The sequence below is a fragment of the Lutzomyia longipalpis genome, chromosome 1 (assembly GCF_024334085.1).
Source record: "Lutzomyia longipalpis isolate SR_M1_2022 chromosome 1, ASM2433408v1".
NCBI lineage: Eukaryota > Metazoa > Arthropoda > Insecta > Diptera > Psychodidae > Lutzomyia > Lutzomyia longipalpis.
In genome coordinates, this window is record NC_074707.1 from 26,720,096 (window position 1) to 26,743,535 (window position 23,440).

At 34.0% G+C, this 23,440-nt stretch overlaps 2 protein-coding genes across 7 annotated transcripts in view; both read left to right on the forward strand.

The window, feature by feature from the left end:
• Nucleotides 1-23,440, forward strand: part of LOC129797484 (protocadherin-23) — a 953,251-nt gene that overhangs the window by 2,345 nt on the left and 927,466 nt on the right. The window contains exons 3-6 of one of the 2 annotated variants that reach the window (XM_055840120.1): nt 3,829-4,127; nt 4,563-5,959; nt 7,921-8,189; nt 8,267-8,715. In XM_055840120.1, the coding sequence (XP_055696095.1) occupies nt 3,829-4,127; nt 4,563-5,959; nt 7,921-8,189; nt 8,267-8,502 (2,201 nt within the window). In that variant the 3' untranslated portion in view covers nt 8,503-8,715. Of the gene's footprint in view, nt 1-3,828; nt 4,128-4,562; nt 5,960-7,920; nt 8,190-8,266; nt 8,737-23,440 lie in introns of both variants that reach the window. The other variant, XM_055840119.1, reaches the window with a different exon arrangement.
• Nucleotides 9,492-10,956, forward strand: LOC129797669 (ELMO domain-containing protein 2). 5 transcript variants are annotated; one of them, XM_055840455.1, is made up of 2 exons: nt 9,492-9,608; nt 9,682-10,956. In XM_055840455.1, exon 2 carries the CDS (start codon nt 9,832-9,834, stop codon nt 10,780-10,782), a length of 951 nt encoding a protein of 316 aa, XP_055696430.1. In that variant the 5' UTR covers nt 9,492-9,608; nt 9,682-9,831; the 3' UTR covers nt 10,783-10,956. The 5 variants fall into 5 exon arrangements, with proteins under 5 accessions (XP_055696430.1, XP_055696429.1, XP_055696428.1 ...); XM_055840454.1 differs by having other exon boundaries at nt 9,703-10,956; XM_055840453.1 differs by having other exon boundaries at nt 9,715-10,956.

The following is a 23,440-nucleotide window of genomic DNA, read 5'->3' on the forward strand; positions in this document are numbered from 1 at the left end:
TCTAAGTATATTAGGAATTATGCGTAAGACGAAGAACAATGGGGGAAATGATGCAAAATTAGAAAACTCATGAATTTTTTGACTTTTTTATGTGTGAACTACCAATAAAAATTGACTTGAACTGAGCTCTCACAGGAGATATTTCGCAGTTTTGATGATGATGGGTGTTTTCACAGACAAACCCACATACAGGATTTACGCCTCAAAGAATTACTCACGATAGAACTTGAATTCTCACAAGTAAACAAGTTAAACCTTCCAAAATGCTACCATTTTTCCAACGTCTGAAGGAACAAATGAGCTGACAGAGATAATTAAATCATTAGAATTCTAATTCACTCTCATTCTCTTTGAAAGTGAAGAATTGTGAGTGATTTTTACCTTTTTTTTCTTTTGGACATCACATTTTTTTGGAATGTTTCCCACGTTCATATTCACCTGGAATTTAATAAAATTTCCATGTTTTTAGAATTGATTTGAATTTTCGCAATGTTTTTTTTATGTTTATATGTTTCCTTTTCTAATTTTGAGGTGAAACTTGCTCTAATTATTAAAAAGATAAATATTTTGTTATCAATATTAAGAAAGTACAAATTATTTGAAAAAGAAAGCATTTTTTATTCGAAGTAATAGTGATTTAATAAAAGGTAAGATTTTTATAAAGAAAGATTTGTGTGGAATAGAATTGCGGGCGATGGAATAAGATATAGAAAAAACCACCTGCCGTTTTGTTAGACTTACATGAACATTCTAAATGCCATCACAACACAGAGGTGCGGTTCCTGTTGAATGCCCACCGAAAAACTTTGTATATGTCACCTATCTCTCGAGAACATGGACACAATCCAATGGGAGCTTCTAGGATTGTACAAAAAGGTCATCCACCGGTAGTATAGATAAAATGAAAATTTCCCCCATTAGAGACCCCTTCACCTGAGCAAATGAGAAATTATTGTTGTGTGCCCCTCTTCTGCCATGGAGGGTGGATTTCTCTGTGTGTCACCAGTCTGGTGTTGATTGTGTGATAGAATAGAAATTCAATTCGGAAAGTGTCCCAATCGCTGTGAATTGCACCACATTTTCCCCCCAACAATTTTTTTCCACAACTATTTGTGGAACAATTATAGGTAAAACGTGAGTAAATAAATACAAATGCATATTATGTATGTATATAATGTATGGCGGGGGTCGAAAAATGAAAAGCCGACTCGTCAATAATTGATGTGGAGACACACTAATTGATGATGTAGTGATAAGTTTTTTTTTAATTCAAGAATATGATGCAATTTCATCAAAATCACATTGCATACAATCAAGAAGCACCCTTGTACACGTACATACATTCATTAAAAACATTGAACGTAATAGTCTCGCCATTATTGGGTTTTAATGGAGTTTATAAACTCTGTTTTCCTTTTATTTAATAAAAATTACTTTTAGGAACCACTTTCTTTTTATTTTATTTTAAATATAACTTGTAATCTAATTTTAAATGTATGTAATCATGTCCCTAAGATAAAAAAAAACTTGACGTCAATATTCAGGCCTGTATCTAAAAAAGAAGAAATTATTGTAATGTAAGTTAGCAAACAAAGATTAAAACAAGATAATTATTCTCAATAGTGTAGTTATTGGTAGAAATTTTACAATATGATTTTTTTAATACATAAGTTGAACAGTGATAATTCATAACAAAATGAGCACTTACAACAATTAAAAAAAATAGTATTCTTTAAAAAAAAATAATTTTCTCTAAAATCGTCTTAAGGTCTTAATAATGCGTCAAAGTGCATAGTGTATAATAAAAAATTAAAAATAATTCAGTCAGTATTTTCTTGCAAGCAAAGCTAATGCTAAACATATTGGACGGACATATGTACATTTTCTTAAATACTACCTCCCGAAATATGTATATACAGTTCACTGTCCGGTCCGGTGTTCTACAAACATAGCATCAAGAATCCTTCTTAATGAATGCAAAACATGCATAGATTTTACGGAAACGATTCAGGCGAAGAACCCTAGTATATGTGTTCTTCCTGTGTTTAGCTTCCTCAAATTGAGGGGATTCGCTTTTACATTCATTTCCATGCCAACAAACTCCCCTTTTTCGCGTGTGAATTCTAATGGAACTGGAGACTCTCTTTTTTTTTCTTCTGTCTCTCGTTGTTTATATATAGTTAAGTAAAAACGCGGCTGACTTTTTGCCTCATGGAATTGTGGTAGGTAAGCAATTGGTCAGAAAAGACAACTTGCAACAATTGATTTATTGGCACTCGCTCTACGATCTATTCTATTCATGTGGAAACTATATATGATTATTTTGAAAATACTATGCTTGGGGTAATTTTATGTAGATTCATTGATTCGATCAATCATCACATAATACCAGGATTTTGTTCTGTTTGCCTGGAAAATCCACAAATTCACACCTCAGAGATTTAATAAACTCACAAGCATAATGATCTCTTTTGAGCATGAAACGTGATCCAATATACAGATGTGGTTTGGAATAAATCTTGTATAATAATAAGCTGCACGAAATAGGGTCTAAAATCTAAAATCGTTTGCACGTTTTTCGGCTAAAAATCAAAATGTATTGCATTTGAGGGCCTCATTTAGTGATTTCTCTTTATGATTGTGTTTTTTTTTATTTCAATTGACCACACAGGTTATTATTAGTCTTGTGGAAAGTCTTTTGTCGCGGTTGCGATATTTTTTCTTTCATCGCAAAACGCACACAATTTTCGGATATTGCACAACAAATAATTGGCGTCTAATTTTATTTTTTTCTTACTACTCTTATTACATGCCTGACATCACCCTTTTGACAAAATTGAGTATCTTTTGGAATCCAATTAATTCTAAATGAGATACCCAGTTATTATCTTGGTGAAGCGAAGATGCATGTACATAGAATTTGTACGCTATAATTTGAAAGCTTTTTATCCGCAAGGTGCATTCTTTATAAAATGCAATGTCTCCAAAATGCGTTATGCAATGCGGTAGATGTTCTCATTTGTTCAATTTATAATGTTCGCTAGAGCTGAGGAAATGTGATTGAGCATTTGGGTTAAAAGCGCGTCATCATCTGCATGGATTTGGATCACTCGAGCCCAAAAATTACAGTAGAGCGTGACGGTATATCTGACTTGTTTCTAATATAGCAAAAGAACGTACACACTTATGAAGAAAACTTTGTGGAAAATGATTTGACGCTATAGTGTGTGACCAGAGTTGTCTAAATTAACTAGATTACCTACTACTTTCTATAGATTTTATAACTAATAATTTTAACTTAACTCTTAACAGAACTAAATCATGACATGAAGACATTTAGAAAGATTTTTTTTGCAAACTTCAATCGAAAATTAAACTTCATTAAACTTAAGGCTTTTCAAAATTGAAAAAAGGACAAGAAAAAAAAGTAAAATTATCTATATAATAATTAAATGGTAGGTATTTACTAAAAAATTGGTGAACTTTGCATCCACCAGGCCTAAATAAGTAATACCCGGATTAAATAAATAATTTCTTTATACAAAAAATACATAATATGTCTTGTGATTCAAAGACTTTTACAATTGTAATTTTTATTCTATTTATCACAAATATTAATAAACCAAAAATTAAGATTCATAAGATGTCGAAAAAAACGAGTCAAAATTTGAAAGCATAAGTTCTTTAGCTAAAATCTTATAACTATATATTTCACAATTTAGTTTTGGTGGAAAATATGTATATCTTGTCACAACGGAGTGCTCGGGCTGAGTTAACTGTTCATTCTCTTTGATGCATCTAATGAAAATTTCTCCTATTTTCTTTTAGGTCAGCCGGCTCTTTTAGACTCTCGCTGCTACCTGGAGGGCGGAGGATCAGCTGAAAGCTTTCTCGCTAGCGAAGATGTAGCTGTTGGTGCTGTTATTGGCAAGTTACGCATCAACGGCGATCCCAGCCCCGAGCATGGTGACATTAAATTGTCTCTCCGTGAGCGTGATTCTCCGGTTGCAATAGCTCCAGGCTCGAAGGACATCGTCTTGGTGACACCGTTGGACAAGGAAGGTGTTCGTGGACCATCATCGGTGTACGTAAATGTGATTTGTGACCGTAGACATTCCAACGATCCGGTAAGTCTCATGAGGCCACAATTTCAAACGGTTGGTGGTGATTTATTTGGTAAAATGAAAAGAATTCATGCTTGAGGTGCGTTCGAATTCGTTTTAGTTTTGAAAGATTGCCAGATTCATACTGACGATAGCTTTGCAAACTTTTTTTTCTTAGCCATTGCAGATGGTTACGGTATTTGTTTATACACATTTACTTGGGGGCATTATGAAATATTTGCAGACTTTTTTTTCGTTTACATACATACATATATCGCATTTAGAGCTATATTTGAGTTTTTGTGGACTTTCACTTATTTTTTTTTTTGGGGTGATTGTGATCTGCATTAGTTTCCATGATACATACTTTAAAGCTTTGCGAGCTTTGCACTTCACCGTCGTCTTGTACACAATTATCATTGGATTAATGTGTGTAATTTTTGTTGACTTTATTAACAGAGTTTCGTCATTCCCGTGAACATTCGCGTGACGGATGTCAATGATAATGCTCCTCAGTGGGTAGGGGCACCATATTCGCTCACACTTTCAGAAGTCACGGTACCCGGGACACGGATACTTCAGGGTGCCCGAGCAATGGATTTGGATCAACAGGGACCTTTTTCAACAGTAGAATACTCAGTTCTCCCAGGACCACATTCAGACGTTGTGTCCTTTGTCAGCCCCTTAGAGGGTACATTAATTCTACGAAAGCCCTTAGATTACGAAACATTGAAGAATTTTACCGTAAAGCTACGGGCCCAGGATCAAGGGACACCTCCTAAGTTTTCTGATACAACCCTGAGGGTCACGATTACAGATGCAGATGATCAAAATCCAAAGTTCCTAAAAGACTCCTACAGGGGTGATTTACCTGTGGATGGCAAAACTGGAGAATTAAGTATACAGCCTGAACCCATCAAAGCTCTAGATCAAGATGAAGGGCTAAGGGCAACCCTTCAATATTCAATTGCCCCATCACCGGAATCTCGATACTTCTCAATAAATCCAAGAACTGGAGTAGTTTCCCTAATTACTGCACTTAATCCAATTGATGTGGCACAGACAGTGACTCTCGTGATAAAGGCTACACAGGTTGATAATCCCGATCGTTATGCCCTAACAACTCTTGTTCTTTCACGAAGAGACCCTAAGCAAAGTGGCGCTGAACTTGCATTTCTTCAGCAACGCTATCATGCCAGGGCTCGCGAAGACTTAGGCGTTGGCAGTCGTATCCTAGTCCTTAACACAAATCGCCCAAATCGACATCTCCGATTTCAAATTCTCGATAAAATCCAATCAGAATACTTTTCCGTAAGCAATGTCGGTGAGATTCTTTTGCAAAAACCATTGGACTATGAGAATTCCACCCGGCACACCTTTGATGTAAGAGTCACCGATGGTGTTAGCAATGCCACGGCTCAGGTGACAGTGGAAGTGACTGATGTGAATGATTGGGAACCGAGATTCCGAGAATCGCACTATGAATTCGTTGTACCCAAATCTCTCATCACTTCGGAGCCAGTTGCTCTAGGCAAAATTGAAGCTGCTGATGGAGATCGCAATGATAGGATAGCTCTTGATCTTAAGGGTGCCTTAGCGGATCTTTTTAGTATTGATTCAAGGGGTGTTCTGTGGTTGCGTCGGGAGAAGCCTAATGTAACGATGGTCAACCTCATAGCAACAGCAACTGACAACGGACAACCACCAAAGAGCACATCAGTTCCGGTGTCTGTGAGGATGGAGGGCCTTGCCCTGGCTCAGTCTACATGGGCTCCAGGTGTGCTTGGGGCATTTGGCGTTGTTCTGTCGCTCTTTATTCTTGCCACCATCGGACTCTCTATCTACATTTACAAAAGGTACAGGTGAAAGTTTCTTTCCACTCGTTAAATCCATTATTTAATTCAAAGTCACACTGGAGGTGTCTTCAACCGTAAGACTCTCTAAAATTGACTTCACCGATTTCTTTATAAAGAATAAACAATTAATTTTCGTCCAATTTGTTTGTATATTCAATGGGAAATTTTACATTTAATTAAGCCCTGATTAAAAACAATTTTTTTTTTCATATTTGATAGAATTTTTCTATACAATTAGTAGGTAATATTCAAGTTTAAACTAATTTGAATACAATATTTTTAAGAATTTTTCGTTGTGTATATTTTTGTTTTTAATTGTTTCTGATATCCCAATATATAATTACAAATCCTTCTTTATTGATTTTATAAAAATTTATTAACATATTTTAGAAATTTTTCTGGAATAATTTTTCTACGTGTCGAATTTATCAAAATTATAATGGTATATTTAATGGACTTATTAGTTGGTGTTCCACTTCGTGGCCAACACCAAGTATTGTAATCGTCGGATTTTCCGACCACCTCAGATCGGGCTCAAACTTGGTATGAGCACGTTTTAGACATCCCACATTACGAAAATGGTGGTGGAAAATTTTTGATCCGGCCGGCCTGCCGGTGGTCCAAACTTTGCCTTATAGCTCGAGAACGGTAACAGATAGAGACTTCCGGTTTGAAGTTTTCTATAGAAATGTGGGTGTAAAATTTCATTTTTTGGCATTTTCAAAATCCAAGATGGCCGCCATCCGCCATTTTGAACTACCGTCAACCACTTCCCTTACAGCTAGAGATCTGAAATTTTAGTATGTTGTAGAGCTCAGTGAGACGTTTTCATCGACAATTCATACTTGAAAATCGGTCAAGCGGTTTAGCAAATATGACGGCCTAAAGCAAAAAGTGTTTTTTCGATATAACTCGAGAACGGCTTGACCGATTTTGATCATCTTGGTATCAAATGAAAGGTATTGCGAAGCCCTACAACTGTCTAGAACATTCCAAGTTCCAAAAACATCCGCAAGAGGCGCTAAAATCAAAAACAAAAATTGCCTAACTTTAAGGGGCAATATCTCCGAATCCCCATTAGGCAAATCTTTTAAATTTTGATATGTTGTAGCAGGACTAATAATCTTGTACCAGTCCAAAAATGAAGAAAATCTATGTCGCCGTTTAGAAGATATAGCCATTTGAAAAATTCTTGAATTTGAAAAGTTCTGAGAGCCATATCTCTTGAACGGCTTGTCCGATTTTGCTCATCTTAGTATCAAATTAAAGGTTTTGCAATTCTCTACAACTTTCTAGAACATCAGAAACCTCTAGAACCATTCCTTCGAGACAAAAAATACCAAAAACTGTTTTGGTGAAACAAAAATCCGCCATTTTGTGTTCTAGAGGTCACCTTGAAATGTATCGAAACATATGTCAGATTATAGCTTATTTCAATACCTTTCCATAACTAGTCAAGAAATTTCTGTAGACCTTATAGAACCAGAGATATAACCATTTTTTGCATCAAATTACTGAAGTTCACAAAAAAAATCACCTTTGCCTACTAATACAACTCGCAAATAGTATTACAACGCATAAACAAACTTCTACACGTTGTGGGACACCAACTCTTATAACTGGACGCGTTATGATTGACTTTTTCATATATTTCTTGAATGGAAATTATGTTTCAACACAGCCACAAAAAAGTGTTGCTCATTACCTTTCATATTCCAATTATAAAAATAAAAAATATCCAGTCATAATATATTTTTAATTAAAAAGATTATTTCAATATGAATCTATTGGAAGTTTCATTGTACAACACTCAGGAAATTGAGTTAAAATAACTGAGCATATGTATAAATTTTTGTGAAATTAGATATATGTATAAGAAAAGACTTTCAGTTATGGAATAGTATGAAAAGTGTAGTAATTGAGAAAATTAATATAAATCTCAACAAATTGAAACATTTCAGCAAAAATCCCAAAACTGCCAATAGAATTCACAGTCAAGCCAATAGCACAACATCTGCATCGAATCTCGTGAACAATGAAAAGAAATCTGGAGTTGGGGGTGGATTGCAATTGGCTGGAGGAAACATGACATTGGGAAATCCCATTGGCGGTGGTCATGGAGGATCAGGGAGTAGCTTAAGTGCAGGAGCATCAACAATCCTTGCCGCGAGTCTCGAGAGGGAAGCTCAAAGAGAAAGAGAGCGTGACAACTACACGGCCACTGTTAGAAGTAATATTTCACGGAATTCTTCAATCATTTCAACATCTAATTGTATTTTCTATTTTTTTTTAAATCTTTCATTCTAGGTATAATCTCAAGGGCATCTGCAGCTAGGAATGGTCTTTATGATGGGGACATCGAGAGAGATTCTATCTCAAATCCAGACATAGCACGAACGACGTGGGGTGAAGCGGCATCAAATGGGAATTTAGCGAGGAAAAAATTAAGTTGGGGTGGCAGTGGGGATCCCAATAAGAACGACGTTGGCTCATTAGACAATATTAATGGTTCAACAGAGAACAATTTGACTGTTTACTTCTGATTCTACCCATATTTGCTCAATACTAGATTTTTTTAGCATTTACATGTGATCCCACGAGCTCATCCAACAAACCGAGATTTTCGCCAAAGGTGTGTTTTATGAACAATTTACATTGTACCAGTATTTTTTTTTAAGTGTAACTCATAGACTTAAGATTACTTTTACTGTAACTGCTAAATTGTAAAAAAAAAAAAATAATAGAAAAAAAATATTGTAATTAACGAAAGATAACACGTGCTTTGTTTTGTTTTATATTGCTGGAAAGTATGTAGGTGCGGGAATATGACATTGAAAAATCGCGACCTGGGGACTCAGGGAACTGAGGACTCTCGCCCCGACACAACAAGTATCATACGACGCTTGTATCAACCGAGATGATCTAACTTCATCAAGGAAAAGATACCTCTACCAAGAGAGAGTCCTCTTACCCATATACGGCACTAGGCTGATAGGGGAGGTGTTGGGGATTTGGAACACTTCTGGGTCAAAAAACTACAACATTCATTTGTTTTGTCCCAAAATCGTATATGTTCCCAGCTGCGAGAATATGGTAAAACAGTAGAAGTAGTATAACACGATATAAAGCTTATTAGAGTTGATTTTCACGATGTATGCACCTGTGTGAGTAAGTTGATTCATAAAATTAAACAGAACTCTTTGCAGAATGTACATTTTTCGATATTTGACCATTTAGTGTTAAAAAAATACATGAATATAATGCCTTGTGAATTTCAGTTCCCATTAGTCTATTAGTCTTTTTTATTTGACAATTTATTTTTTTATAGCGAAAGCAGAGTTTTTATATTTCAAAAAAAAAAAAATAATAAACGAAATCTTAAAATTACTGTCCTTTGCCATCAACGATATAGAAAAAAAATAAACAAAAATTCAAAAAAAAATTATATCTTCGGTCAGCTTTTTTTCTTTGCGTCGGTCGGTATGGTAGTAAATTATAGCATAACGTTGACTTTTACTGACTGGAGTACCAATCCAATGTTTTTTCTACGACCATACGTGCAAGTTCGGTGTCCTTTGTTATAATTTACAAAAAATACACCAATAATTGCTCCTAATTGTGATAATACGTTTTAAAAGGTAGAAAATAGGTAAAACAAGAAATATTTTGTTGAAATTTAGCAACGTTTTCTCATATTCACTTTTAAAATGTCTTTCTTATAGAAAACATAACCTCAATTTTAGCGTAATTCACAGGTTCGGGATGGTTGCCATGGAATTATTATTAGAATAACAGAAGTTTGGTGGATAGAAAGCCTTCTTAATAATTGATTAAAACAAAGGAAAGTATCCTTTAAACGACTGAAATAGAGAATGTACTTTAAAATCTTCACAAATGTTATTACATTGGTGTATTTTTATGTGAGACCGCTTATTAAATGGTTCCTACATAAATTCACAAAGCTATGTGAATTGCAGCGGATTTGCTATGGGGAGCCCACCGGGGCTCCTCGAGCGAAAGGTGTTGAACGATGCTTGGAACTCTCTCGAACACCACAATTGGTGGAAATGATAAAAATTCTCAATGAAATTGTTGAGAATGAATTGACGGATGAAGATTTCTTTGCCGATGTAACTGATCGAGCTCTAGCAACTGTGCTCAGGGTAAAGAAGATAAAACCACGTATCCATCCAGATTTTCCGGCTGCCTTTGAAATGTGTGTGGAGCAGATTTGGGGTTACAGGAGGCTATATCATGAAGTTGAACGTCTTAGAAAAACCCCATATGATTGTGACAACATTAATCACGAAATGAAACTTAACCAATTGTGGAAATTACTGATGCCTGAGGTGGTGCTTGAGGCTCGAGTGACTAAACAGTGGCAGGACATTGGCTTCCAGGGGGATGATCCGAAGACGGACTTTCGTGGAATGGGGATCTTGTCACTGGAAAATCTACTGTTTTTCGCAACAGAATACCATGGTGCTGCCCAACATGTACTTTCACATTCTCATCATCCAAAGCATGGGTACACATTTGCCATTGTAGGAATCAACCTTACATCGATGGCGTACAAGCTACTAAAAAGTGGAGCAGCTAAAACCCATGTCTACAATTCCGTTTACTCTACTCCCAGCATCAATACATTCCATCATCTATACTGCTACCTTTTTTATGAATTCGATCGTTACTGGATGGAGTGCAAACCGAAGAATATAATGGAATTTTCACACATCCAAGAAAAATTTGAAACAAATATTCTTCGGGAATTATCAAACAATAGTACAATCTTTAAAATAAATCTCTCTATTGATAATATTTAGAATAGCAAGCTTAAATATAGATACATAAATTTAAAAAAAGAGTATTTGTAGAAGGGTAATTTTGTGATTAAACTTTACTCATTTGCTTGGGAAATGAGTGCGAGTCCCAAGGAGATCCTAAATATCTTGATTTATAATAAAAGTCCTATAAATACAATTATTTTATCCATAAAATTTTATTTTATTTCGGTACCGATGCATTTTGTAGATTTTGTAATACTTATAGAATGCAATGATAGACGATGAAATCTTAATTACACCAATAGAAATCCCTGAAATTAATAATCTAGTTTATAGTATGTCCAAGATTACTTATTATATCTGATTATTATTTTGTAAAAAGGATTTTTTTAAATATCTATATAAATACAATTACATACATAAAACGAAGCATGCACACACGTTTAATTAAATTTATCCAAGGCACCTCAATCACGTCAATGTATACAATTGTAGTACAAAAAAGTGTTATAAAGTGTTCTAATTAAGATTTTTTCCCGCCAAAATTGCGGAAACCCAGTGAAGAAAAATTAACGTAATAAGTTCATGAAAAGTTTGGCAAATGAAATTTTCTGGATGAAAAACTTCTTCAGCACACACTCAACGCTACTATAGCACGTTTGAGGACAGTTATAAAATATTAATGGGTGGCGTAAGAAAAATCCCAAAGCAACCCCTACAGCCTGGGGAGGGTGTTTTAAGAGTTCTTGGAGAAAATAGATAAATTTTGTAATTTTATGCTTTTATAACTTTTCAGGAGATGAGCAAAGGAAAAACTCCTCCTCGGGCAATTCATTTTGCTGTTCTTTTGACCAAACGCTATATTACCACTACCCATGTTCGCCATTCGAAAAAGGGGAGCATGGGGCCTCCAGCGGCGAAGAAGTAGTGGCTCTGAGATATTGTTTTCACTCCCTATCTCTGCACCTTTGTATTCATACAAATATTATTCTCAGCTTGAATACAACGGGTGGGAGGAAGCAAAATAAATTCGATTTGTACGGAAAAGAATGAAAATAATACGGTATTGTGTGTGTGGAAAAGAAGTGAAATTCTCAAGGAAGAGCATATAGATAAGAAGAAGAAAAAAAAAGAAGAATAGAAGTTAAAAGGAAATTCTTGCTCGAGGTCTAATTATTCCAGAGTTTTTTTTTTCCTTTTCTGCTTTTCTTCCTGCAGCTGACTAAAAGAATAAAACCCCTTTCCCACCCGCCGTCAAAGTTTGTCGGGCGTTTGCTACAATAAATAATAGCAAATTATTGTTTATGTTACTCGTGGGTTAATTTAATCTCGTATGTGTGTGGAGTAGAAGTGCGTGCATGGACCAGAAATTTCTTACATTTTCGCATATGAAATCGACACTAGGCAATTCTTGACTGTGTCGAATTTCACGCCACATACGGAAGGAATCGATGGGGAGGAACAGGTACAAAGGATGAGTTTAAAGCTTTGGCAGTATTTTCTTCTGTCTAAGAACTTTGCAGTGTATATACACATAATCTCTGCGGTGTTCAATCACTTTATCTTCAAGAATATCAAAACATCTTCTACAAAAAATGAACACTTATCAATTTCTTTATGGTTTAGAAATCATTCATATTAGAAAATCCTGAAAATTCAAGAATATTTTTAATAATATAAGAGTTTTTGGATAAATGTGTTTAAAAAAGGTCAAAAACTTGAATATTCTTTTTAGAAATATTCGAGAGGGTAAAAAATAGTTTTGTATTCATTTTAAGGATTTTACTGATAATTCCATTTTTTAGATCTTCTTTTAAACATATTCAAAAACTATTAGGTAGGTATAAATGCAGTTACGACACATTTGCAAAGGTTATTTAAAAAAATAAAAAATGTAAAATTGAACGCTTTATAATTAAAAAGCAAAAAATTCTCTCAAGAACCAATTTTAATTTTTTTAGCTTTCACGTCGACCTTGCTTTTAACCACTATCGTTTAAGATAAAAGATTATCCAAAATATTAACAATTATGTTATACACGTAATTTTAGTGAGGCAGAAGATTCACCTAAATAAGGAATTTCATATATCATGAAGGAAAGAAAAAAGATAAAAAATAAATAAAATTACTTTGCTGTGGGGGATGTGCCAAAAATATCACCAATTTCGTTTTATTCAATTATCAAGCTTTCTTTTTCCTCCCACGTCGTTGATGGCACCGCGAGGCCTTCTCTTCACTTGTAAACTGTAAGACGATTCAATCAGACAGAATATTCCAAATGGTTGGTTTTGTATGAATGGGCAGAATTACAAGTAATTGGGGAAGACTGCGTGACGTACAATTCACACTTTTGGCGTTTATGAGAAAAACTCATGGTTCCCAGCAGCGCCCATATATTAGCCCTCAGCACTTACAAGCAATTACAAATCTTTCTCTAAGGGCGTTAATAGTTTCATCTTCGCATGGGTAAATGGTATGAGAAGAAGAGGTCTGGGCGGATTTAGGTAGTTACGTTTATTGATTTAGGAATTAAATAAATATTGTAATTACCAAATAAGATATTTGCTTTAAATTGTCTTAGCAATTAAATTTTTATGGAAGAATCCAAAAACTTTTTCACATACCCAGTTAAATATCTACTTACATTAAAAAAATAATATGTAGTTCATTAACAACATATTACACAGAAAAAAAATGAAATACAACAAAAAAACAAACTATTTTTTTTTACTAGTGGAATATAAATAAAAAGAAACAAAAATGTTATAAATTGCGTAGAAAACTCTTGAATTTATATATAAAAAAAAGCTCTTAATGTATTCAGTAAGGTTTTGTTATATTTGGTACATTATGTACTTCTTACATGAATTTTTTTTAGAAGAAAACATGTGCTTTTTCTTGGACAATATTTACCAGGAAAAGCTTCACTGAAAAGGGTTTCTTTTGGTTGAAATATTTACATAATATTTAAATATCTTCTCAAGTGGTATCTCAAATGCAATATCCAATTGGATGCTGTATAAAATGCTGTTCTTCAGATTTTTTCATACGAGAAAATAAAGAATTTGAATGAATAGTGAGATTTGAAAGAGAAGAGAATAAGAGTAGGTATTTAATGCAATGAAATGGTTGGTTTTCTTCTCCACAGAATAATTTATATAGGTATGTATATAATATACACTACCTACGTAAATTTCCTGGCAAGGTAAAATGGGGTATTTTTGAAGGTAAATTTCAAGTGGCTATAGTTCTGGCTGTGGTCAACCGATTTAAAAAAAAAATATTAGATTTGGAAAAATACTTTTCTTATCTTTCCAAAACATGTAAATTTTTGAAAATTGGTCAACCGTTATTTTTTGGCAGCTATTTTAGTAAGCCTAGGTATAAGTTACCTTTTTCAGCATCTTATAATTTTTCACTGTAACCTCTTTCATCTCGGCCATTAGTGTACCGATATCAACGAATAGACTATCGTTGGAAAGGTAATTTATTTCCTTTTACAAATATAGTAAATTTTTGAAAATCGGTCAAGTGGCTCGGTTGTGGAGCACACATCTTCTTAATATATAAACCTGAAAAGTCTGTCTGTAGCACATGAACTCCTTCTAAACGGCTGGGCCGATCGTGATGACGTTCGGTATGGAAGTAGAGGGCGGCCCCAATACAAATCGAAAGTGCTATATGGGACTCCGAACCCTCCCCCGGTAACGGGTTTATTTTTATTTTAAAATTTTTTCGAGAAACTGTAGGGGAGGGCGGGGCTAATAAAGTCACTTAAGGGTTTAGAAAAAGCCTAAAATATCATATTTCCTAGCTAGATAGAACAAAATGATCTGAGAAAGAGTTGTAGGGCAGTAAATTTCCTAAAGAAATGAGCTAAACATTTCGCTTTATCCATTTGGGAAATATGATATTTTGAACTTTTTTTAAACCCTTAAGTGACTTTTTTAACCCCGCTCTCCCCTATTATTCACACTACTTCACTAAATACGCTCCACTATTATAGCTTTAAATGTAATTTGCTTCCACATGATTGGGGGTCGGGTTGACTAGTACCTACTTAATATAACAAGTTTGAAAAATAAAGATTATTATGAGTCCGGTCAGAAAAAATATTATCCGACGTTACACAATCCAGTCATTGAGAATTCGCAATTTGAGATTTATTTTAATATTAAATTAGTTGGTATACCACAATCGTGGCATACCAAGTATTGTAATCGTCGGAAAAACCGACCACCTCAGATCGGGCTCAAACTTGGTATGAGCACGTTTTAGACATCCCACATTACGAAAATGGTGGTGGAAAAAAAATTATCCGGCCGGCCTCTGGCCCACACTTTGCCTTATAACTCGAGAACAGTAACAGATAGAGACTTCCGGTTTGAAGTTTTCTATAGAAATGTGGGTGTAAAATTTCATTTTTTCGCATTTTCAAAATCCAAGATGGCCGCCGTCCGCCATTTTGAAATACTGTCAACCACTTCCCTTATAAATAGAGGTCTGAAATTTTAGTATGTTGTAGGGCTCAGTGAGACATTTTCATCAACAATTCATACTTGACAATCGGTCAAGCCGTTTAGCAAATATGGCGACCTAAAGTAAAAAGTGTTTTTTCGATATAACTCGAGAACGGCTTGGCCGATTTTGACCATCTTGGTATCAAATGAAAGGTTTCAAGAAGCCCTACAACTGTCTAGAACATTTCAAGTTCCAAAATTTGCCGCAAGAGGCGCTAAAATCGAAAACAAAAATTGCCTAACTTTAAGGGGCAATATCTCCGAACATCTGTTATAGATTTCCTTGAATTTTTGATATGTTGTAGCCTGACTCAATATCTATCACCAGTCCGAAAATGAAGAAATTCTATGTCGCCGTTTAGAAGATATGGCCATTTGAAAAATTCTTGAATTTGAAAAATTCTAAAAGCCATATCTCTTGAACGGATTGTCCGATTTTGCTCAATTTGGTATCAAATTAAAGGTTTTGCAATTCTCTACAACTTTCTAGAACATCAGAAATCTCTAGAACTATTCCTTTAGTACAAAAAATGCAAAAAACTGTTTTGGTAGAACAAAAATCCGCCATTTTGTGTTCTGGAGGTGACCTTGAAATGTATCGAAATAAATGTCAGATTATAGCTTATTTCAATACCTTTCCAGAACTAGTCAAGAAATTTCTGTATGTGCAATAGAACTTAAGATATAAGCTTTTTTATCTTTCATATTGATGAATTTCATAAAAAAATCAACTTTGCCTACTAATTCTGCTCACGAATTAAATTATAACGCATAGACTGTCCCATCCGCGTTGTGGTATACCAACTCTAATAACTGGACGCGTTATGATTGACTTTATCTATATTATCGCTATTTCTTGGTTATGCAAAGAGAAAAAAATTAATAACGATTTTATGTGATTTCGTTTGACCCTGTTTTTTTTATTTTAATTATTTTATACTCTGGGTAGCAAAAGCTTCTCGAAAATCGACCATTACAATTTATGGATCGAATGAAAATCCAAACCACTTGATAGAGGTGACTTTTGATGGGTGATAAATTTAATGAAAAGCAGCGGTGAGCATGGGCGTTCTCTCGAGGAGGATGGCCACATGCGGTCTTTACACCACCTCACCAGAAATTGAAGTGAATTTTCAATTTCAATGCAAATATTTCCCGTCGTTTATTTTCTTTTTGGGTAAAATTCATTGAATTTAAATTTTATCCAGCACAAAGACGCAGAATGAAAATCCCTTTCTCTTCACACATAATGTAATAACCCAGGAAGAAGCGGGTAGAGCAAGTAAATAGGAACCACCCACCTCATCCTTTTGCAACTAGAACCCAATCCTAAAGCATATATTTTTACTTTCACATCGCGACGACAAGGGTCAAATGGAGATTTGCAGACCAAATGGGTCATCCACGAAACCTGCTTCCGTGATCTTTTTCAACCCCATAAAATAAAGATTTTTAAATTGAATCGGTTTTGTGGAATTTTCACTCGATTCTGTCCTTCAATGACACATAAATTAATAATAGTTAAATATTAGTTAGGTTTATAAAAGAGGCCGAATTATCTATGATCACAAGAATAAAAAAAAATTTAAATGAAGCGTTCACCTCTATTATATATTTCAGTATGAACTCTTTAAATCAGAAAAATAAAAAAGTATATACGTATAAATACTTATCAAACTTCAACGTTTTAATTTGTTTATGCAAGGATGCATGATATAATAAATTAATATCCAAATAGACGCATCTTTAATGAAAATCCCTGAGTTCAGCCGAAGATACAGAATGAGATTTGATCACCATCCGAATCCTAGTGTTAAGACGGATATCCTCGATAGAGATCAGTTTAGCAGACGCCTCAAGTGAAAATGAGTTTGTAATCTATATGATGTGCAGATTACGATGTGTTATAAATTGAGTTCACTGTAGTTTAATCTGCGTGTCATTTTCAGATTATTATTTTTCTATAAAAATGTAGTTTAAGGTAAAAAGTCAAGAAATGATGGAATGTGAGTATCTACATAGATAAATAAATAAAGGGGATTTAAAAAAAAATCTTCGATGAAAATCGAATACAGGGTCTATCCATTAAGAATGTGTTATAGAGATAGAAATGAGGTGATGGTTTTAATTTATCGGAATCAATTCTGCATGTGTTCGTAAATGCAACTGCAACTCTACTTGGAAAACTATTAAAATAAAAAATTGCATAGAGAAGAGTGTCGGAAATGTAAAGGAGTATTAGCGTGGCCAAATAATTTACGATATAGGTAGCATAAAGTTGGCGGAAACTTCTCCACCGGAAATTACTTTTGTTTGCAAATTAAGTTTGATGGTGTTAGGAACTTTGATTGTGATATGGTGCAAAAACTCAGGGTGTGTGGGTGTGAACACCCCATTCTTGCTTGGTACTAGCCGCGTATATACGTGAGGTATTCATGTTTTCATTATAAATGCCAGCTAATTTTCCATGTATCCTAGACAAAAAAATCCAGTATAAGGAGACAGCTTTGTTCATAAGAAGAAAAAAATGGCATCACTCCCAAAAGAGGTAGGTATAATTTAATTCTTTTTAATTAGAAAATCAGTCACCTGTGTGTCATATTCCATTGAATGGTTCAGGAGTCTCGCCATTCGACTCACGGAGCTTTTGCTATTTTGCCCAAATTTATCCCTCTCGCACCGAAGTGGCTCCTTTGGGAGGTCGACGGTTAAATTAATTAAAAGATCAGAAGCAATTCTCTAGCGCCTCACTGCTTCACTAAGAGTGTCACCAAAATGTGTGGAAATATGTAGGTACTCTCAATTGGATGAGCCACATCCGAAAGATGTTCCTCTTGGAAGACTTTTCTTCCCTTGGGCAAATTAAGTTCACTGGGGCAGAAAAATACTCTTAACCTCGATGAATTTTATTTATTAATTCATTCCATTTATTTTGGTTACACAAAGTACATAGTAAAGAGCAACAAGAATAAGGGTGTACGGTTAAATTAAAATTTACATTACAAATGAACAAGGTGGGATACCTAAGCAATATAAATATTTCAAGTCTCAGAGACTAATTAGTAAAAAGACTTATGACCTAATTACATTTTTAACATTATTTGTAATCCTTAAATTAGTATGCGAAGTTACAGAAAAATGGTTCTATTTTAATGAAAGATTCACAGTTAACAAAAGAAACCACTTTTAGTGTTACTTTTTCTTAAATCCAACGCGCTTAATTAGGTTTTTTTTTTATAAAGTACTTATACAACTTTAAAAAAAAAAATGCTAGATTGGTATGATTACAAAATATATAACAAACGAGGTAAACTGTCGCTACGCGGGAATTAATAAAATAAATAAATAAAATTAAGGTGGGTTGATTTTATTAAACAGATAAAAATAAGGACATGTTGTGTTATTCAAAATTATTATTCAAATTGAACACTTCCATCCAAAAAAACTGATATTCAACAAACGATGATCGTCAATAACGATTGATTGTATGGCCCTTTCCTCTCTGTTTTTTTCTGTTAACCTCGCAAAATCTATCAATCATTTTCACTCCCTTCCATTTATAAAACTTTCAACATACGTGAATGATTGCGAAATAATGTAAAAGAAATTTCATCAGCACTTTTCCAAACAGTGTGAAATAAAATATTTAGGGTTTTGGAAATGTGTCAAGAAAATATTTTATAATTTTATTAGGATCTCGTCACAGTTTGGCTTCACAAAAAAAAATGTGCCAAAAATTGTATTTGCACGGTTAAATACAATTCCTTGTTTGTTATTGTTGTATTTAATTAATAATGTTTCTGTTTGTGATAAATAACAAGAGACATTGTTAAAACTGCTAAGGATAGTTCAGTTTTTCTTAAGTCGAAGCTAATCTCCACAGAAAGAGTGGGTCTGGTCACACCGAGATATGCATACTTGGTCATTCTTTATTATTTTTTCTTTAATATATTCAGGATTTACCTAATAAATGATTTTCTATGATTTTTTTTGTTGAAAATAATGCAATGAAAGATAAAGATATGTTATGCAATGATATATGATATGATGATTAAATGGTAGCATCTGTATCAAAGATAATTAATATATCATATCACTCAGGAAATATGTAAATGAAAATAAATTATTTAATTTCAAAATTCAAAATTACAGAAATTTTAGTTTTGCAAAGAAATTAAATTCACATCCCAATATGTATTACTGTGAATTACTATAAAGAAACTTCCGCGGTCTTAAGCATAGAACTTTGGTGACACTTTGACAATTCATTGCTTCGTAATACACCATTCGAGCTGTAAAAACTTTTTGAGCACTTTTGGCAAGAAATGTGCAATTTCTTGGGTAGAATTTGTTAGAAAAAGACCATCTGAGTGCACAAGTGATTTAAATCCTCCAAAGAATACACATTGTATATGTGTTTCACTTTTGCCTTCCCATGTTGCACCACTATTACACCAACTTTATACCAACTTAAATACTAAGATAAGCTCAAACTTTGCCATAGTTTTAATGTAAAAACAACATAGAAGGATCTTCGAAATATTTATTAATTAATATGAGATTTTCCGGCTCACATGTACACTTACATGACATTACAGGAGAACCCCTTGATGGATTTGAGTGAAATTTTTTTTAAAAGTTAGATAATAATGTCTACTTTTAATTTTGATGAAATTTGGGCCAAGTGTAACTTATAAAAATTAAATGGTCAACGAATGAAGTTATGGTACCCTATTTGTAACATAAGGGTATCACATAAAAAAACATTAAAAAAGAACCACGTGACGGATCGAGATGATTTTTTTTTTAAAAGTTAGGGGACATGATTAGCTACCATTTGAATCCGAGTTTGTTCAAATCGGTCAACCACAAGCTGAGATATAGACAAAAGTGTAGTTTTTCACTATGGTTCACTAAAATGGCTGCCACGACCGAACCGCTTGACCGATTTTCAAAAATTTACCAGATTTGGAAAGGGAATTAAATTACCTTTCCAACGACTATCTATTTATTAAAATCGGTGCACTAGCGGCCGAGATGCAAAAGGTCAAAGTGAAAATTTGTAAAATTGTGAGAAAAATACTTTTGCCTAGGTTTACCAAAATGGCTGCCAAGAAATAACGGGTTGACCGATTTTCAAAAATTTACCAGGTTTGGAAAGGTGAGAAATGTACCTTTCCAAAACTGGTAAATTTTTGAAAATCAATTTATCACAGCCGAAAATATAGCCACTCAAAATTTGCCTTCAAAAATACCCCATTTTTGCTTGCCCGGAAACTTTTGACAGGTAGTGTACAATGAGGAAAATTTATGGCTGACTTATTGAGGTGATAGAAAAATCTTTGCACGTTATTATAAATATATCTATAAACTTGAATCACTCAATATAAACACATCAAAGCTCATGCTTTTTCAAAATTTCCTGAATACTCTATAGTAAGACATACTTTAGTATACTAAGAGCTTACCATAAAATATTGAATGACTTATAATCGCTGCAAACTGATACATCATCATTCATATAAGTTTGATGCAATATGGATCATTTGCAAGAGTTGCTGAAGAATTGGGTTACAGGTAATAAATGATTTAGCTCTTTTTCAGGAACAAATAATTTTAATATGTAGTTGAAAACGAAACATTATTTTAGAGTATTTTCATTAATTATAACATTGAGTTATATTATGTATATTATATAGGTAGTCATTACACAATCTTTTTCTATTCAGGAACACTTTTTTTGGTTTCACCATTTTCCTTGGTTGAAATTTTTCATCGCTATGACCATGTTCGTAGTTTTTTTGGTGGCGTCAAAAATGCAATTTTCTATTTGCAAATTGAAACTTTCAGATGCAGAAGAATATTCATTCTCAAATAGAATAAAAAAAAACATTTTCAGAAACTTTTAGTACCTTTACGTACATACATTATATAACACTGGGAAAGGGGCAATTATTCAAGTGTTTATTTACTCTCCCTTAAAATATTAGGTATTTACTTTTGACACCTTTGAGGCTAGAGCGGAAAAAACACCCTCAGTAAAGACTAAAGAATACGCCAAAAGTTGTGAAGGAAACTAAATTAAAGTTTAAGAGATTTTTTTTCTTAGTTGGTAAGTTAAGACATTGCATCATCAGAAAGGGTTAAGCCGCACATTTCAGTTTAAAGAGCTTGCCTATTCTTCAAGATACCGCAATGTGGTGTTGTGTGTGAGTTACCAAGAACATAAATTTACGAAGAACATATGTTTTATCTTTTGCATCTCCATCACCGGAAATCCGGCACAAATTCTAACTTATTCTAACCCTTATGTTGCTAAAATAACCATACGTATTTTGTACTGTTTATAGGAAGGAAGTGGATGTGTTTCTCCATGAAAGAAGGATACAACAAGACTTTTTTCTTAAATCATGTTAAGGAAATAATATTCTTCTACATACCTTCTATATAAAATGCTGTAAATGAGCTTTGACGAAAAGATTAAATAGAAATTAAATGAAAATAAACAGAAGAAAATATTTTAAATTAAAAATACTACATTATGAATATGAAGCAATCTGGCTACATAATTTTTTTTGTTATGAGTCAAGTTTAAAGTTACGACAATAGGCCAGAGTCTCAAAAATAAATCTACCTATGTATAAATATTAAACCTAAAAAATGGTAATGGTGAAAATTGTATTGCAACCCACGCCAGAATCGTTATTCTTTCCTTCCTTTTAACATATCGTAAATGTGATGTAAGGAGGGTAAAGGTTTTTGTTGCCCTTTTAGGTGAATAGTTTGGAAAACTATTTATGGGAAAATTGAATTTGCAACTTTAGCCTAAGGAAATTATCCCAATTTTCCAGAGTATTTGCCTCATACTCCGTGTATAACACACAAAATCTATTACACCATTGGGATGAGGTATATGTCTTGAATCCCTGCCATATCTCTACTTTTCTTCCACGGCGCAAAACATGGTATGAATAAGGGCGCGGATATGTGAGAGTCACAAAGTCGTCTTGTTGGCAAGAGAGCGTGTGCTTTTTGTATTATCCATCAAAGCCCCTGAAGAATCTCCATCATCATTCCTTGTATTCAGGAATTTCACTCCTCTCCATACTCATATCACTTTAGGGGTATAAAAGGTGGGATACTGCTTGATGCTGCTGACGATGTCACTGACAAAGGTGAAATATTGTTTTGATTGCGTATTAACGTGACTAAAATAGGGTCTGAAAGTTTACATTCACCAAGAGATAGACGGAAATATAATGGTTGATATGAGGAGCTTTCACTCTAACTAAAGAACCCTTGCATTTTATATCATCATTTTGTATACACTTCGTGAACATGAATACGTTATACGCACTATAAAGTGAAATGGATGTATAATGAATATTGTTCTTCGTGTCAGAAATAAATAGTCAGTATCGCGTGAGATTAGCATGGAAGATGTAGTGGTAAGGCGCATTATGTATATACATATAGCTGATATATCTCTCATATCCCACATGATCAATGTTAAAGGTCACTTAACCCCCCAAGTTTCATGTCAATTGGGCGATTAGGAGCCGAGAAGTGCATCCTAGGCTTATAGAACAATATGGGGCAAAAGGCGGTTAGTAAGACCCAACTCGGTCTTGCCCAATTATTTATGAGGCAAACAAACACATTATCGGAAACCTGAGCCCTTGATGGATGACATACAAGTGATATTATCGAATTTCTCATCCATCTTCCTAAATGATTGCCCCATTGTTTAATATTTATCACTCTCGGAGCTTTGCCTCTTAAGAATCCTCACTTTATTCTCAGTCATTTCGTTGGCCTCTTCAGCCTAACCTCTTCAACCTCGTCCTCGAATTTCCATCTTAATATTTCATGCCTCACAAACATTTTTTATAATAGATAAAAACCTCATTGCTTTAATGTCGGGCACAAGACGAAATAATATTCTATATTTTGTATTCTTCAAGAAGTTTTTCTCCTTAGAGTAATTATCAATGAAAATAAATTGTAAAACTTTAGATTATTTTGGGTTTCATGCTTGTTATAAATTGAGCGACAGATGAATATTGATGGATTAGTTTTCTTTTAGCAAATCAATCGAATTTCATAATTAAGACTAGTCAACCTGAGCCCCCAATCACGTGTGAGCGAATTCTATTTGAAGCTGTTAATAGGGGAGT